At 32.7% G+C, this 14913-nt stretch overlaps 1 protein-coding gene across 1 annotated transcript; it reads left to right on the forward strand.

Annotated features, from left to right (window-relative positions):
• Nucleotides 1-5559: 5559 nt before the first annotated feature.
• LOC18095647 (ADP-ribosylation factor GTPase-activating protein AGD5) lies at nt 5560-14428 on the forward strand. Its single transcript, XM_024588412.2, has 11 exons — nt 5560-5978; nt 7235-7293; nt 7474-7564; nt 7997-8051; nt 8151-8241; nt 8358-8592; nt 11776-11995; nt 12133-12320; nt 12536-12958; nt 13052-13110; nt 14058-14428. Exons 1-11 carry the CDS (start codon nt 5928-5930, stop codon nt 14215-14217), a joined length of 1632 nt encoding a protein of 543 aa, XP_024444180.2. The 5' UTR covers nt 5560-5927; the 3' UTR covers nt 14218-14428.
• The last annotated feature ends 485 nt before the right edge of the window (nt 14429-14913 follow it).

The following is a 14913-nucleotide window of genomic DNA, read 5'->3' on the forward strand; positions in this document are numbered from 1 at the left end:
TAGGGCTCTCGGGTCTGACGTTTAAAAGGAGCCCAAAGCTCTTGGGCCTGGCTTCGCAACCAGACCCACTTAAACTTGGGTCATGCAAGTTTAATATTATTATTAATATTAAAAATATGATTATTTGTATTATAAATTGTGAAACCCTGAAAAAAAATGATTAAAAAAATGGTTAAATGTTAAAAAAATAAAATAAAAATAAAAAATAAAAATATTTCTCATATTGACTAGTTTCACGCTATTGAGTAGAACGCTCAATCCGACCGTTAGATCAAACTGAAATTTTATGATAAATCTCATAACATATTTACATTTGATTAAAATTTTTGAGTAATCCGAGTTCAGGAAGATATTTAAAAAAAATGCTAATAGTCGGATAGTAAATACCATAAAATTCATCAATGGCAGTTTTGTAAATATCTGATGAGCTGGCAAAGTCCTGCAATTTATTCTCCCTTTTTTGACGCCAGAAACAGAGGTAACATAGTGATAAAACATAGGGATAAAATAGAGGGGAGAGAAGAGAAGGAGGGGAAAATGCATGAAACAAAAAATTACCTTGAGAGAAAGAGTAGAAATTGTGTAAAATCAAGGATCTAAAAGGTATAAACACCAAATCACTCCCTCAAGAAAGGATTTAAGAAGAAAAATCAGGTGAGGGAGAAAGGAGAGAAAGGGGTTGTAAGTCATGGCGAAGAAGAAAAATTAAAGGGGAGGAAAAACATCACCAGGTTAGCTTTTGAAGTTCATTTTAGTGTTGGGTAATGAGTTTTAAGTTGTTTAAACAAGTTTGGGTGGAAAGAAATAGATTTAATGCATTGTTCTTAGATTTTTGAATTAGGGTTCTTAGGAGAGAATTTGAGGAAAAATATGAAATTGTTGAAATTGATACATTATGATAGGATAGGTTGATAATGATGCAAAATAATGAAAGATGGAAGATAAAAAAATTTAGGTGTTATGAAAAACAACAATGCTGGTCACATTTGAAATAAAGGAAGATGAACATGGAATGTAATAAAGCTTGTATAATTGTGTATGATCGTGATGTGTTGATGCATAAATGATTAAGTTGTATATATAGATATAATAATATGTAGAAAAGTTAAGTAAATAAATGGTTAATGTCAATGCATGCTAATATGTATAGGTAAAGAATTTAATGTATTACAATGCAAATTATTGGAAAGAGTATTAAATTATATGTTCATGAACAAGTTAGTTAATTATAAAGGTATAAGGAATGGTGCGAGGATTTATTTGGATGATCGTATGACATGGTTATTTTGCCATACTTAGTAACATCAAATATATAAAATAAATAAATAAATAAATTAAGGAGTGGTGAAAAGGAAAGAATTGAAGTATGAAAGTGTAAATCAATAAGGATTGAAGGTATTTATTATCGATAATAAAAGATGCATATTTAAGGAAAATTAAGTTTGGAAAATATGTATTTTTGATAAGAAATACTAACGGAAGAATTAATTAGTATGAATGGAAATTAATGTTGAGACAAGAATTATTGGAATATGTAATGTTGAAATATGTAACGTGACAATGAAATTATGTATGTGTTACAATTCTGGATATGAATATTGTAACAAGCATACCTTCCTTGTATTTATAGGAGGAGCCTTCGTGGCTGGAACTTTAGCGAAGCGAGCTCGAACACCTGGAGCTACAAGTAGGTGTTTCGCTCTTTAACTATGTAAAGTTATTATAGTTGTTCTTTCATTTTCTTATATGTGATTGGGTTGTCTTTGTTATGTACGTTTGATAATTATTAGAACTGAACTGTGTCATGGTTGTAAGAGAATTATGAGAACACATGGTTAAGAATGAGAGGAATTATTCCATGAATGAAATTAATTAATATAAAAGATAATGTGTATGACTTAGTTATCTAAATGGTCAGAAACTAAGGAGATATGAATATTTGATTTTGACTTAGTTTTTCAAAGTGGTGGAAAGCTAAGGTGAATAGTATTTGACTTAGCCATTCGCAGAGGCATGACTAAGGTGGTATGGACAAATGACTTAGTCATCCGTAAGAACGGAAACTAAGGTGTGGATATAGAACTTAGTCATTTTTGTATGAAATGGCTAATGTGGTAATGGATTTGATCAGGAATTGAGGAAGACCTAGATTATTTGTGTGATTACTTGAATTTCCATTAAGATGGAGACCAAGATGGCAAAAAGAAGTAAGGTTTACAAGCAAACTATGAAGCTTGGTAATGGAGAAGTCATCTCAAGTAATTAAAGTTGAAGAATATGTCTACAGAATGTATTAGAGATTATGGTGTTAAAAAGAAAAAAAATGTGTAAACTATATATATGTGTAAATAAATTAAATTAGTATTACTAAATAAATTATGTCGCATTGTTGCAGGTCCTTCTCATATCGCAGGACAACCTTGATTCTCTTTTTTTGTGGATAGTTATTTATTAGGTATATTTTGGGTATGTTGATTATGTAATATTCTAGTTCATTATGATTTAAAGTTGTCTTTTGGGCTTGTAATTAATGTTAAGTCATATGCCATTTTTTAGATAATTAAATCTCTTTTGTGTAGGCATTAAAGAATTTCAATATGCATGAAGATAACTTTATAATATGCTTATTTTAATGACATCATGTGTGAAGAGAAAAGAAATATGACACTACTATTAGAATGGAAAATGGTGAAGGTATAATTCAAAGTGGATGATGTGATGAGAAATTAGATTTTGTTGAAGAATGTCTAGGATGGTTTGATCATAAATATGCAAGATAAATTGTGTTTTAGGTTGATGTCGACACTTGGAAAGGTCAATTTACAGAGGAGACTCCGCGGAATTGTCGATAACTAGTATAATAATAATAATAATAGTAATAAGCTTAAAATTATTGTCATGATAGTTAGGGATCAGGGATCATGATATATAGTTATATGCTAAAAAACATTTCATAGTTTTTCAACGAATATGACATAAAAAAATCGAGGGTGTTACATAAATATTCTTATTCTTATTATAATTAATATTATTAATATAATAATTAATAAATTTGAAAAAAAATATTATTAATATTGAAAATAACCATAGATTTGATTTGAAGGATAAAATTAAAAATTATTATTATTAATAAATTTTTGAAAAAATATTATTACTATTGAAGAAAAACCATATATTTGATTTGAATGGATTAAAAACCTATAAGAACTTGGGTCAGATGAGTTTAATATCATCATCATCATCATCAATAAATTTGAAAAACAATATTATTACTATCAAAGAAAAACCATACATTTTATTTAAAGGGATTAAAAATTATAAAAACTTAGGACATACAAGTTTAATATTATTATAAATATTATTAAATTCATTGATATTATTAAATTTAAAATAAATATTATTACTATAAAAAAATCATATATTTGATTTGAAGGGTAAAATCAATTGTTGTTGTTGTTATTATTAACCTAGATCTGACATCCCCTTCTAGACCCAAGTCAATTGGGTCTTGCAGCCCTACTTGACCCAAGGATCTTGTGTCCGGTGTCCAGCGTCTGACCCAAGGCTTTTGGGTCCATCATCATGACCCACGACTCTTAGGGTTGACATCTGAACTCACAACTCTTGGGTGTGGCGTCTGAACCCAGGGTTCTTGGGTCCGACGTTGTTACCAGACCCAAGGCGCTTGGGCCTGACGTTGCGGTTAGACCCATTTAAACTTGGGACATGCAAGTTTAATATTATTATTACTATTAAAAATATGATTGTTTGTATTATAAATATTCTTATTCTTATTATAATTAATATTATTAATATAATAATTAATAAATTTTTTTTAAAAATATTATTAATATTCAAAAAAACCTATAGATTTGATTTGAAAGGTAAAATTAAAAATTATTATTATTATTATCATCATTAATAAATTTGAAATAAAATATTATTACTATTGAAGAAAAAACATAAATTTGACTTGAAGGGATTAAAAACTATAAGAACTTGAGTCAGACGAGTTTAATATTATTATTATCATTAATAAATATGAAAACAATATTATTACTATCGAAGAAAAATCATATATTTTATTTGAAGAGATTAAAAACTATAAAAACTTGGGTAAGAAAAGGTTAATATTATCATTAATATTATAAATATTATTAAATTTGAAATAAATATTATTATTATCCAAAAAAACATAGTTATGATTTGATGAGTAAAATCAATTATTATTATTATTGTTATTATTATTATTATAGTTATTAACTTGGATCTGACATCCCCTTCCAGATCCAAAGGACTTAGGGCTGGAAATGGACGGCAGACCCAAGTTGGTTGGGTCTGACAACGACATCAAATCCAAGTCACTTGGGTCTTGCAGCCATGTCTGATCCAAGGCTCTAGGGCTCGACATCCGGAATCAAAGCTTTCAGGTCTTGTATCCGAACCCAAAGCTCTTGGATTCGGCTTTGCAGCCAAACCCAAGGCTCTTAGATATGGCGTCTAAGAGGGGCTCAAAGTTCTTGGGCTTGACGTTAAAGTCAGACTCACTTAATCTTGGGTTATTGAAGTTTAATATTATTATTAATATTAAAAATATTATTATTTTTATTATAATTAATATAATTAATATAATAATTAATAAATTTGAAAAAATATTATTAATATTGAAAAACAACCATAAATTTGATTTGAAGGGTAAAATTATAAACTATTATTATTATTATTATTAAATTTGAAATAAAATATTATTACTAATAAAGAAAAATCATAAATTTGATTTGAAGGGATTAAAAACTATAAGAACTTGGGTCAGACAAGTTTATTATTATTATTATTATTATCATTAATAAATTTGAAAAAAATATATTATTACTATAGAAGAAAAACCATAAATTTTATTGGAAGCAATTAAGAACTATAAAAACTTGGGTCAGATAAGTTTAATAATATTATTAAATTTTAAATAAATATTATTACCATAAAAAAAATATAGATTTGATTTAAAGGGTAAAATCAATTATTATTATTATTACTTTTATTATTAATTTTGGTTTGATATTCCCTTCCAGACCCAAGTAACTTGTGGTTGGAAAGGGACGTCTGATCCAAGTTGCTTAAGTTGATAGAGGCGTTAGATCCAAGTTTTTTTGATCTTGTAACCTAACCTGATTAAAGGCTCTTGAATCTAATATTGCATGTTAATTTAAATCCAATAATCTTAAATTTAGCATTGCAATAGGCCGCTTTTGAATTTTAACTTTTTTTTAATATTTTTTTATAAAAAATAAAGTTGATATGCAGTACATCGTGGGCTAGTTAACTAGTTTCTTCTATAGTTTGAGAATACGTTTAATGTCAAATAAAAAAACATATTGGAGAACAACATTTTCCATGCAATTGCTTGGGCGTGATCAAAATGTTTTCGACGAGAACCGTGTGATGCAACTAGTTACACCCGACCAGGTCGCACAAAAGATACATTTCTCCTACGCGTTTCGCGTCTTAATCCCATTATCTTACACGTACCAACCACGATACATAAAAAAAAATAATTTGATAGTTTTTATATTTTAAAAATATTTTATTTATTTTTATTTTAAATTAATTTTTTTAAATATTTTCTGATACATTAATTTTACCATACTTCCAAATATTCAAAAATAAAAAAAATAAACAGATAAAAATAAAGATTAAAAATAAGGAAACGCTTAAATAAAATAAAAAACCCCCCCTTTTTCCTTCCTCATCTTCTTATTGTGCTGTTTGGATCGCTCAATAATCAGAGGGAAAGAAAGAGATATAGGGAGGAGAAAGTGGTGCTAAAAAGACCAAATTGACCTCGACCTCTCTATCTTTTGCAGCTACGACTTTCTTTCACTCTCTCGATCAGCCAATTTCTTCTTTCTGGCGGTTATTGCAGGCTCACCATGAACGAGAAGGCCAACGTCTCTAAAGAGCTCAATGCCAGGCACAGAAAGGTTAGTCTTTTTTTCTTGATCGAAATCTCTATCCTGTTTTTGCTTTAATCTCGATTTCTTTTTTATTCTTATGGTTATGAATTAAGTGGCGATTGATTTGATCTGATGTGTCTTGCGATTTTAGATTGGATAGATGATTAATTAGATCATTGATATTTATTTCTGCTTGATTTTACATTTGATCTAATATTTTTGGTATCGATGAAGTACGTCTTGATTATGGCGATGGTTGTTACACTAATTAATGGTGATTGTGTTAATTTTTTGGAGTTTAACCTTGTAGGGGTGTGAATTTCAAGTTTTAGATTGGCAGAGATTTATATTTGATATGATGCGATTCATTTGCATTATTGTTGGTTAGTTATATAATATCGTGAGATCAAAGTAGAAGATTAAAGTTGCATTTTCTCTGAATTATATATCCTGGTGGTGAAATTTCAGTCTAATTCGGAATGAAGAACAAAGAAATTTTCTCAACATTCTTGCATTTTGTAATTATTAAGATAGGCTGAACTATGTCAATTTCCTTGACTATTTTGCTGCTTGTGATTTGTTTGCTTCTCTAATGCTAAATATAGGTATTTCTTGTTCATCTTTCATGAGTGCTGATGTGGCATTATGGAATTAGGAGGGATTGAATTTCTTCAACCTTAGAATTTGTTTGGATTTCGAGTGCATTAACTACAGGGATTATATGCTGTTTGGGTAATTTGTGTTAAATGGGATGGAGTGCTCATTTTATGATCGAATCTGTTACCTGTATGGTATGCATAATCTGCCAACTTGGCAGTCTGATTCTTTTGTTTTTGGGGAGCAATTGTGAATTGAGCTTTTTGGGATCAAATATTAGTTTTTGTATAAGCAGCTGGAAATGTGATTTCTTCCTGATATTTGATTCATAGTTGCACCATGGAGTTTTCTAGAGTCTTTATTGATCTCCATCTTGTCTCTTGTATCATGCATTCCATTCTTATAGTGATTTTTTGAACCTCAAGGCAAGGCGTTGCTACATTTGATATATGTCAAAGTTTAGACTTTATGACTGCCATTGGGGCTAACTGCATCTGGTGCTGTTGGTCATTGAAGTGGACTATGATTTTTGTTAATATATATATATTTTTTTTGCTTTGTTGTTTTCTGCATTCTAAATGTTTTTACTTTATGAATTCTAGTATCAAGACTATTTGTTCTGTTTTTATTTCTTAATAATGTATTGTGTTGATTTACTTCCATCTTTTCTGTTTGTGCATATGCAGATATTGGAAGGACTCCTGAAATTGCCCGAGAATAGGGAATGTGCTGACTGCAAAGCCAAGTATGTGCCGAGAAGAATATGAAGATATGATACAATTAGCATAATAGTAAATAATTGGCAACATAAACATAAAAAATTACTCTAAAGTCATGGATCTTCTTAAGTGGCTGGATACTGTTAAGTTTTTTTGTTGCTTTACAATCTGTTTGAGCTACTGAGTTTAACCTGTTTCTGTTGCAGAGGTCCAAGATGGGCAAGCGTAAATTTGGGTATCTTTATTTGCATGCAATGTTCAGGGATCCACAGAAGTCTTGGGGTACACATATCGAAGGTGACTAACTGCTTTGTAATCCAATTAAGCATCTTTAACTGAAGACTAAGATAATTTAAAAAACATTTGGGCATAAAGTAGGAATTTTTGATGAGACCTTCAAGGTCTTCTATGAAGAGTTGCTTTGTGAAAAACAATGAAGAAATAGTTTTTGTATTAGCCTCTTTTAATTACAGAAACAGAAAATTGAAAGAAAAATGGCATGGTGATTATTTACTATTATGAGATTAATGACGCGCTGTCCATTTTCTTCTTTTTTGATGTTCATGGTAACCAGGCCTTCTGTTGGTTGATCAATAAAGTTATATCTTGCTGTTGTCTATACCTTTTGAATTTGATTATTAATTTTCCACTTGGAGATGCTGTTTATTAGACATCAAACTGCAATTATCCTTGAGGATATTCTGACTCTTGACTGGTTCTCTTCTGCAGGTTCGATCTGCAACCCTTGACACATGGCTTCCAGAGCAGGTTGCATTTATTCAATGTAAGCTCATTGGCTTGTTCCAAACTTGTGATTTATTCTGATCGATTTTCATTTACTTTTGAGGTTAATAAATAGCCTGTTTTGTGCTGTTTTTTTTAGCAATGGGGAATGAGAGAGCAAATAGTTATTGGGAAGCAGACCTACCACCGAACTACGACAGAGTTGGAATTGAGAATTTCATTCGTGCAAAGTATGTCTATAGTTAGAACCCTATTATTAGCAAGTTTTCTCAATCCGTTTTGTTTGGTCATTCTCTTTGTGTGTCCATATGATTGCAGTGTGCCTGATTGTTACTTTTTTTCTCAGGTATGAAGAGAAGAGATGGGTCTCTAAAGATGGAAAACCACAATCTCCTTCTAGTGGGAGGGATGAAAGGTCTTCTTTGCATTGGCAGAGACCTGCTGAAAGAAGTGGGCATGGACACACCAGCAGTTCTGAAAATTTGTTTGAGGAAAGAAAGAATTTTCAAGTATCAAATTCAAAAAACAGTGCTCCTGCTACAAGAATAAGTCTTCCTGCTCCTCCTAGGGCATTTGAGCAGGTATGTTGAGTTTTACCTTTCGAGTTCAAGTTGGATTTTCCTGTATTCAAAGAATATGTAGTGGACTACTTGATCATTTCTTTCCTTTGTTTATGTTTGAAAAGAAAGCTTCAATAAATACTAAGACCTAAGAGCATCCACATCCATGTTCTTTACTTTTTAGCTAAATCCTAGCTAAAATAGCTAGAAAGCCATTTTAGCTAGCTCTCTAAAACATGTGATCACATCCATGCTCTCTAAAATAAAGAGTCATGAATATTTTTTTATTATTTTTTGTTATTCAAATTATATGTGAGATGAATATTCAAGTGTATGCTATTTCTTGTTTTTGATTGCTTTCAAATTATGTTAATGAATATTCTAATTATTTAGTGACACTTTTGAAAATTAATTCTTTTAATATAGTAGAAATTAAAAATAATAAAAAGAAAATGCACACTTAAAAAAACAAGAAAATTTAAACAATCCCTACTAATTAAAATCACTATTACATCATTTTACTAATATCTCCATTTGACGCATCTCATAATATTGTCTCTTCATCTTGTTGTTTCTATAAAAGTTCTTGCATAATAACAATCCTGCCTCTTCCCGTCTTTGCCTTTTTTTTTATCTGTACCACAACTAAAATTCCTTGACAACCAACTGCAAGTTTTTCTTTTTTGAACACAAAGTACTCACAACTAAAATCCCAATGCAACCATAAATCTATCTAGTGTAAGATTAATCTTCAAAGACAACATGCAAACAAGTGCTCACAGGGATGCCATATTCATTGCATGTATGCCTTAACTGTCTACTACTTTTTGCACAAGAAAATCTGATTTTAAGTGTCAATTCATCTGAGTAATAGATGCTTTATAAGGCCCTTCTACAAGTTGCTCCAAACATGAGCATTTTTAAAACTATATTGACGTTTTGGAACGTACAGTTTTTTGAGCATCTTTAATTTCCTCAGAAGCAAATGCAACTTGATCAAGGTTGTATGTCTGGTTATACAGCATGTCACCCTAGCATGTATGAAAGGTTTAAGGATCACATATGCTATTAAGGCAATTGACAATATACAAATCAAGCTGTTTAGCATCACCCTAGCATCAAACTGTATTAGCAACCTGATTATGGATCACATGACAGTTTTGGAAGTTATAGAAAAAAGGGAAATAAAAAATGGAACTTGTCCAGTAAATAGGCTCTAAATCAAAAATTTGAACACACACATTTGAATCCTAAGCTCACAATGGTTTTGATTTCCAAAAAAAAGAGCATCTCAAATAGGTGTATGACAAGGATAGCCGTGTGAGGAAAAATGGAGAGGTATGACAAGCACAATTTGTTCATATGCAAAAATGAAATATCAAAAGAAACAAAATTATGGGTGTCTAGTATTGCATCAACTTTTTAATCTTCATCTCTGCAAAATTAGAAAAGAAAATCGAAAAAAGCTGTAATGTAATTTCTTCAGAAATTCTTAAGATTTCACATACAGCTAAAGAAAAAAGGAGTTGACTTGGTTGCTGGAAACGAGTTTACAGAAAACTGATCAAGGAAAATGTTAAATGAGCCCAGGTAATCTTGCATAGAACTCCTATGCAATGACAGCTAGGAATATCACACCCTCACAAATGCCTCACTGGCTGCTGAAACTTGTGTATTGCTCTCATTCATTTAAAGTTGCTAGACCATGCAACAAAGGCAATGCTTGAAGAAAGTTGCAATACTGTAAAAATATTATGTCAATGTTGCTCTCAGTAAAATTCAAAGAGATTTTTGCTATCTATTACAATTTAGCTAATCTTTCAAAGAATATCTACAACATACTGGGCCATTGATCTTTTTTGCCCATGGAATTCAGAAGAATCAAAGAAAAATACGTACCAGTTTTTTTGTCTCTTTGCCTCTTTATTATAAAAACAATCCATAGTAAGAACAGACTGAGGCCTGGGCAATTCTGTAAAGGACTCAGATTTTGTGTCTTGCAGCTGAGCATTATCTGCTTGTTTAGAATCATAGACATCATCTTCATCCTTGTCATCATTCGCAACCTAAAAAATTCAACATACAGAAAATGCAGATTAACACGAAACCCGACAACAAAAATAATAATAAAAATCGCAACATCAGAAATCAAGAATCTCATGTGGAATACCATGTCCCTGAGAGAAAATCAGCAACCCAGTTTTAACACATGGACTGTCCAAGTACTGTTTAATTCAATTACTGGTTGTGCTTCATACACTATATAGATTGATGTGCAAAATGGGATCTAATGAAGTGTAACCATCTAGGATTGCTAATTACATTTGACATCACAAACCCAGATGATAAAAACCACGAAGAAACCAAATTTAGGTTGCAAAACAGACAAACATGAATGAAGGCACAAACCCTTTTAGCTAATGCCCTTGCAGAAGCAGATCTTTAAGAGGAAAGAATCAAGAAGCAGCTAAAGAGAGGGAGAGAGAAGCGAGAGGGAGAGAGATGCGGAGATGTACCATGGTGGCTGCACCTTCTGCCTTGTCGAAGCTGGAGATTTGTTGATTTGGTAGCTCTAGCAGAGAAGAGGCAGAGGCTTTGAAATCCAAAGCAATTAACAAAAAATAACCAAACAAATTTCCTATTTTTAACAGTAACTAGAAGTTGCAGGAGACAGAAGAATGACAGCAACACCAACAAATTTCCTGCGAATCACTTCTTCCTTTTCACCACCACCGCATCACCGCAATTAGAGAGTGCTACAGTATACACTATATATAGCGAGTACTGTTGACAAAGCCAGAATAGTAAGTGCTTTGAGGAGCAACGATGCTACGGGTAAAACATATATTTTCTAGCTATTATAGCTAGGGAGTTCAATTAGAGCATGGATGTGGATGCTTAAGGGTATAAAAATCTTGTTATGAAGAAAAGGTTTCGATAAGGTAAAATCTATCTCCAAAAGCACAACCAATCAGAATAACCCAATGTTTATATAAAATCAAATTATGCTATATCTAAATCATTTTGATCTAGTTTCCTGTCTCTTATGCAATGATTACTGGTTTGAGGGGTTAAATGCATGATTCTCATTGTTTCCTCACTTTGCACTCATCTCACATCTTACTGCTGTTTCTTTTTGCATTACCACCCATAAAGTTCCTAGATGCATCATTATTTGAGCATAAGATATTTTTTCACAAACAGGTCACTGCTCCAACAAAGCCTCAACAGGTTGTTGAAAAAGCTGAACCAATGGCGGAGGCTACTGAAGCTGCAAAGAAGGTTGCAGATGCTGCTCCAGTTGTCTCTCCACCCAAAGTTGATTTTGCTACTGACCTTTTCGACTTGCTCTCCATGGATGGCCCTACTGAAAATGGCTCGGAGGCAGCTGCTAATGATGATAACAGTTGGGCAGGTTTTCAATGTATGTTTTCATCTGTTTGGGCAATCATTACTTACCATGACCTTTTATGTGTAATTTGCTGATTTTTTCTTTTTCAGACACACACACACATATATAGTGATTCTTGTTAACAATGTGGACTCTTCCTAAATTTGCAGCTGCAGCAGTTGCTGAAGAAGTATCAACAACTGGAAATACTGGTCCAACTCAAGCAGTAGAAAATGATACCCAGTCCGTTTCTGGAATTGAGGATTTATTTAAAGATTCACCTTCTTTAGCAACCCCTTCAGTCTTGGAGAAACCCCAGAAAGATGTAAAAAATGATATAATGAGCCTTTTTGAGAAGGTATATGCTTTGGCATCATTTATGCATCTTTTGAACTTTTCCTCAAAACTTTGTTTGGTGATTTATTAGATTCTAACTGGATGTTCTGATTTCTTGATCACATCTATCACCTCCGTAAAAAACCAACTTAGTTTGAGTTGCACTGGAGTTCAACTTTGTGTAAGTAATGTGGAATTGAAATATTATCTGATGATTTTGTTTGCAAAATTTTATAGTCCAATATGGTATCACCGTTTGCGATGCATCAACAACAACTTGCCATGCTGGCACAACAGCAACTTCTCATGGCTGCTGCAGCAAAATCTGCTGGTGGGGATCCAAAAGCGATAAACCAACAGCAACTTGCTATTCTGGCACAGCAACAGCAACTTCTTATGGCTGCTGCAGCAAAATCTGCTGGCGGGGACCCACAAGCAATGAATCAACAGCAACTTGCTATACTGGCGCAGCAACAGCAACTTCTTATGGCCACTGCAGCAAAATCTGCTGGTGGGGACCAAAAACTTTCAGGCAGTATTCAACAGCAAGGGCCAAATGGTATTAGCATACCTGCACAAAACTGGCCAAATATTGGATACCAAATCCCTGGTTTGATGATGCCAGTAGCTGGGCAGGGTGACTTACAGAAACTTAAGCAGGTTCATATTATGGAATGGATTGCTTTCATTTTTGCCGATACTTAATTAGCTTAATTCAGTAGTTTTCTGATGATGTTTTTTTTACTGGGCTAGACTGCTGACATGGGACTGACACATCCTGGGGGAAGCTCTGTACCATATCCAACATCGAGGTAATTTTTTTCCCCAGTCTACCGTGGTGTTGATGAATATATATAACCTGTGATCTTGCTTTGAACTCTGTTGAAACTGAAACCATGAATTTTATAACCTTTTTCCTTTCCCTTTTATTTTTTTATTTTTTTGTTGGTGTTTGTGTGGGGTTTGGGAGAGGGCCCCCCGTCAGCTGTTAATTTGTTTGATCAGCTTGTTTGCGTTGAGTTAAGATTCAGATAGTATTAGACTGCCAGAGAATATTTTTAACATGCATATCTTGTTATGTGCATGGTAGCTTCCTTTTATTTTGGCAGAAGTCCAACAATCATTCCTCAATTGGTAAAACTGGGCTTGGTTTCGAATTTGTGGTCTTCAAGTAGACAGAATTGAAAAATCAAATGGCAACTTTTTTCCTCTTCCTCTCTGTATGCTATCTTCCCTCCCCACTTTTCTGTGTGCGTGTCTATATCTTCCTGCTTGAGTTTGGTCCTCAGTCTTCCATTGCATGAGGTATAAAATTGCTAATTACTCAATTGTTTCCAATTATAACATTCCATGAAGAAATTCACGTAGTGTTGTGGAGTGAAGACGATGGAAGTGAGAAAGCTATAGCATAAGCTTGTTGCTGCATTTCTTCTTTCCCCCCCTTTTGTTACTTACAAGATGGAAGCTCCGAGCCACTTGAAAAGCACTGCAGTTTCAAGTTTTACGTGAGCACATGTATTCCTGTTTTATAGCTGCATAGAGTGTAAAATCCTCATACTGTTTTCTATGTTAGTAAAATGATGTTGCCGTCAAAAAAACTTAAAAGAATGATTAGAAATGCTGGAATTTGAAAGTTTTTTACAAGTACACTTTGAATTCATATCCATTGATGCTTCTCTTTTCCACTTTTAAAATCTGTTCTCCTGTCTAGATTTTGTGTTATTTTCTGCACTCATATTCTTACCCTTGGTGCTTGCAGCCTTTATAACATTGAGCAAGTTACCCCTGCTAATGGTGGGACAAACAATGGAGTCGGGAAAACTCAATCGTCATCCTCGGTCTCATCTGGTACTTCAACACCAGCCGGGAAGGATTATGACTTCTCCTCCTTAATGCAAGGCATGTTCTCAAAGCATTGAGTGCCATCAGGAGTTGAAGTTGGCCACATCATACAATACTAAAATAGTTGCATTACATGAAAATAGCACTTCAAAGATTTTGTTCTTCCCTTCTTGGTTTGCGATTGTAAACTATTCTGTAGAGGCAGTTCCAGTTTTTCCTTCATATTTCGTTGATGGTTCATTTGTACGAGTATTCAGAGTAATAAAGATGGGCTAAGATTGATTGTCATTTTCCCCTTTCCCCTTCCCCCCCTTTCCCCCCATTGTGCAAACTCCGAACTGAACAACAGAAAGCCATCTTGGTTCGAATTTGTTGTCTTAAAATGTAGGTGTTCTTCTGCTCCAAAACGTGTTGGTAGCCATGATTTAGAGATCATAATTTCTATAAAGCAATATTAAGCACTGATAGCGTTTATAATTTTATTTTTTTTTTACTAATTGATATTAAAATGACAGTCATTTTTAAGCTGTACCAGTAAATGCAAGTGATTTATATATTTGTTTTTCTAATCTAATTCTCAAAATATATTTGTTCGCTGATAAGTAAAAAGAAAAGCTGCAACTTTTTATTATATCAACGACCGTTGTGACTTTCAAGTCTAAAAATAGTAGCGTTTAAAGGTGCAAGGATATGGTTTATGGTTGCTCCTTTTTAGAGCTAAAGTCTAATGAGTTCAATGCAAGGAAGGAAACGATATCTAAATTAGCAATGAC

Source organism: Populus trichocarpa, chromosome 1 (assembly GCF_000002775.5).
Source record: "Populus trichocarpa isolate Nisqually-1 chromosome 1, P.trichocarpa_v4.1, whole genome shotgun sequence".
Classification (NCBI taxonomy): Eukaryota; Viridiplantae; Streptophyta; class Magnoliopsida; order Malpighiales; family Salicaceae; genus Populus; species Populus trichocarpa.

Coding starts and splice junctions, on each gene's coding strand:
- LOC18095647 (XM_024588412.2), top strand. CDS start 5,928: ATGAACGAGAAGGCCAACGTCTCTAAAGAGCTCAATGCCAGGCACAGA. Junction 7,565..7,996: donor TTGGGGTACACATATCGAAG/GTGACTAACTGC, acceptor TCTCTTCTGCAG/GTTCGATCTGCAACCCTTGA. Junction 8,052..8,150: donor GCAGGTTGCATTTATTCAAT/GTAAGCTCATTG, acceptor TGTTTTTTTTAG/CAATGGGGAATGAGAGAGCA.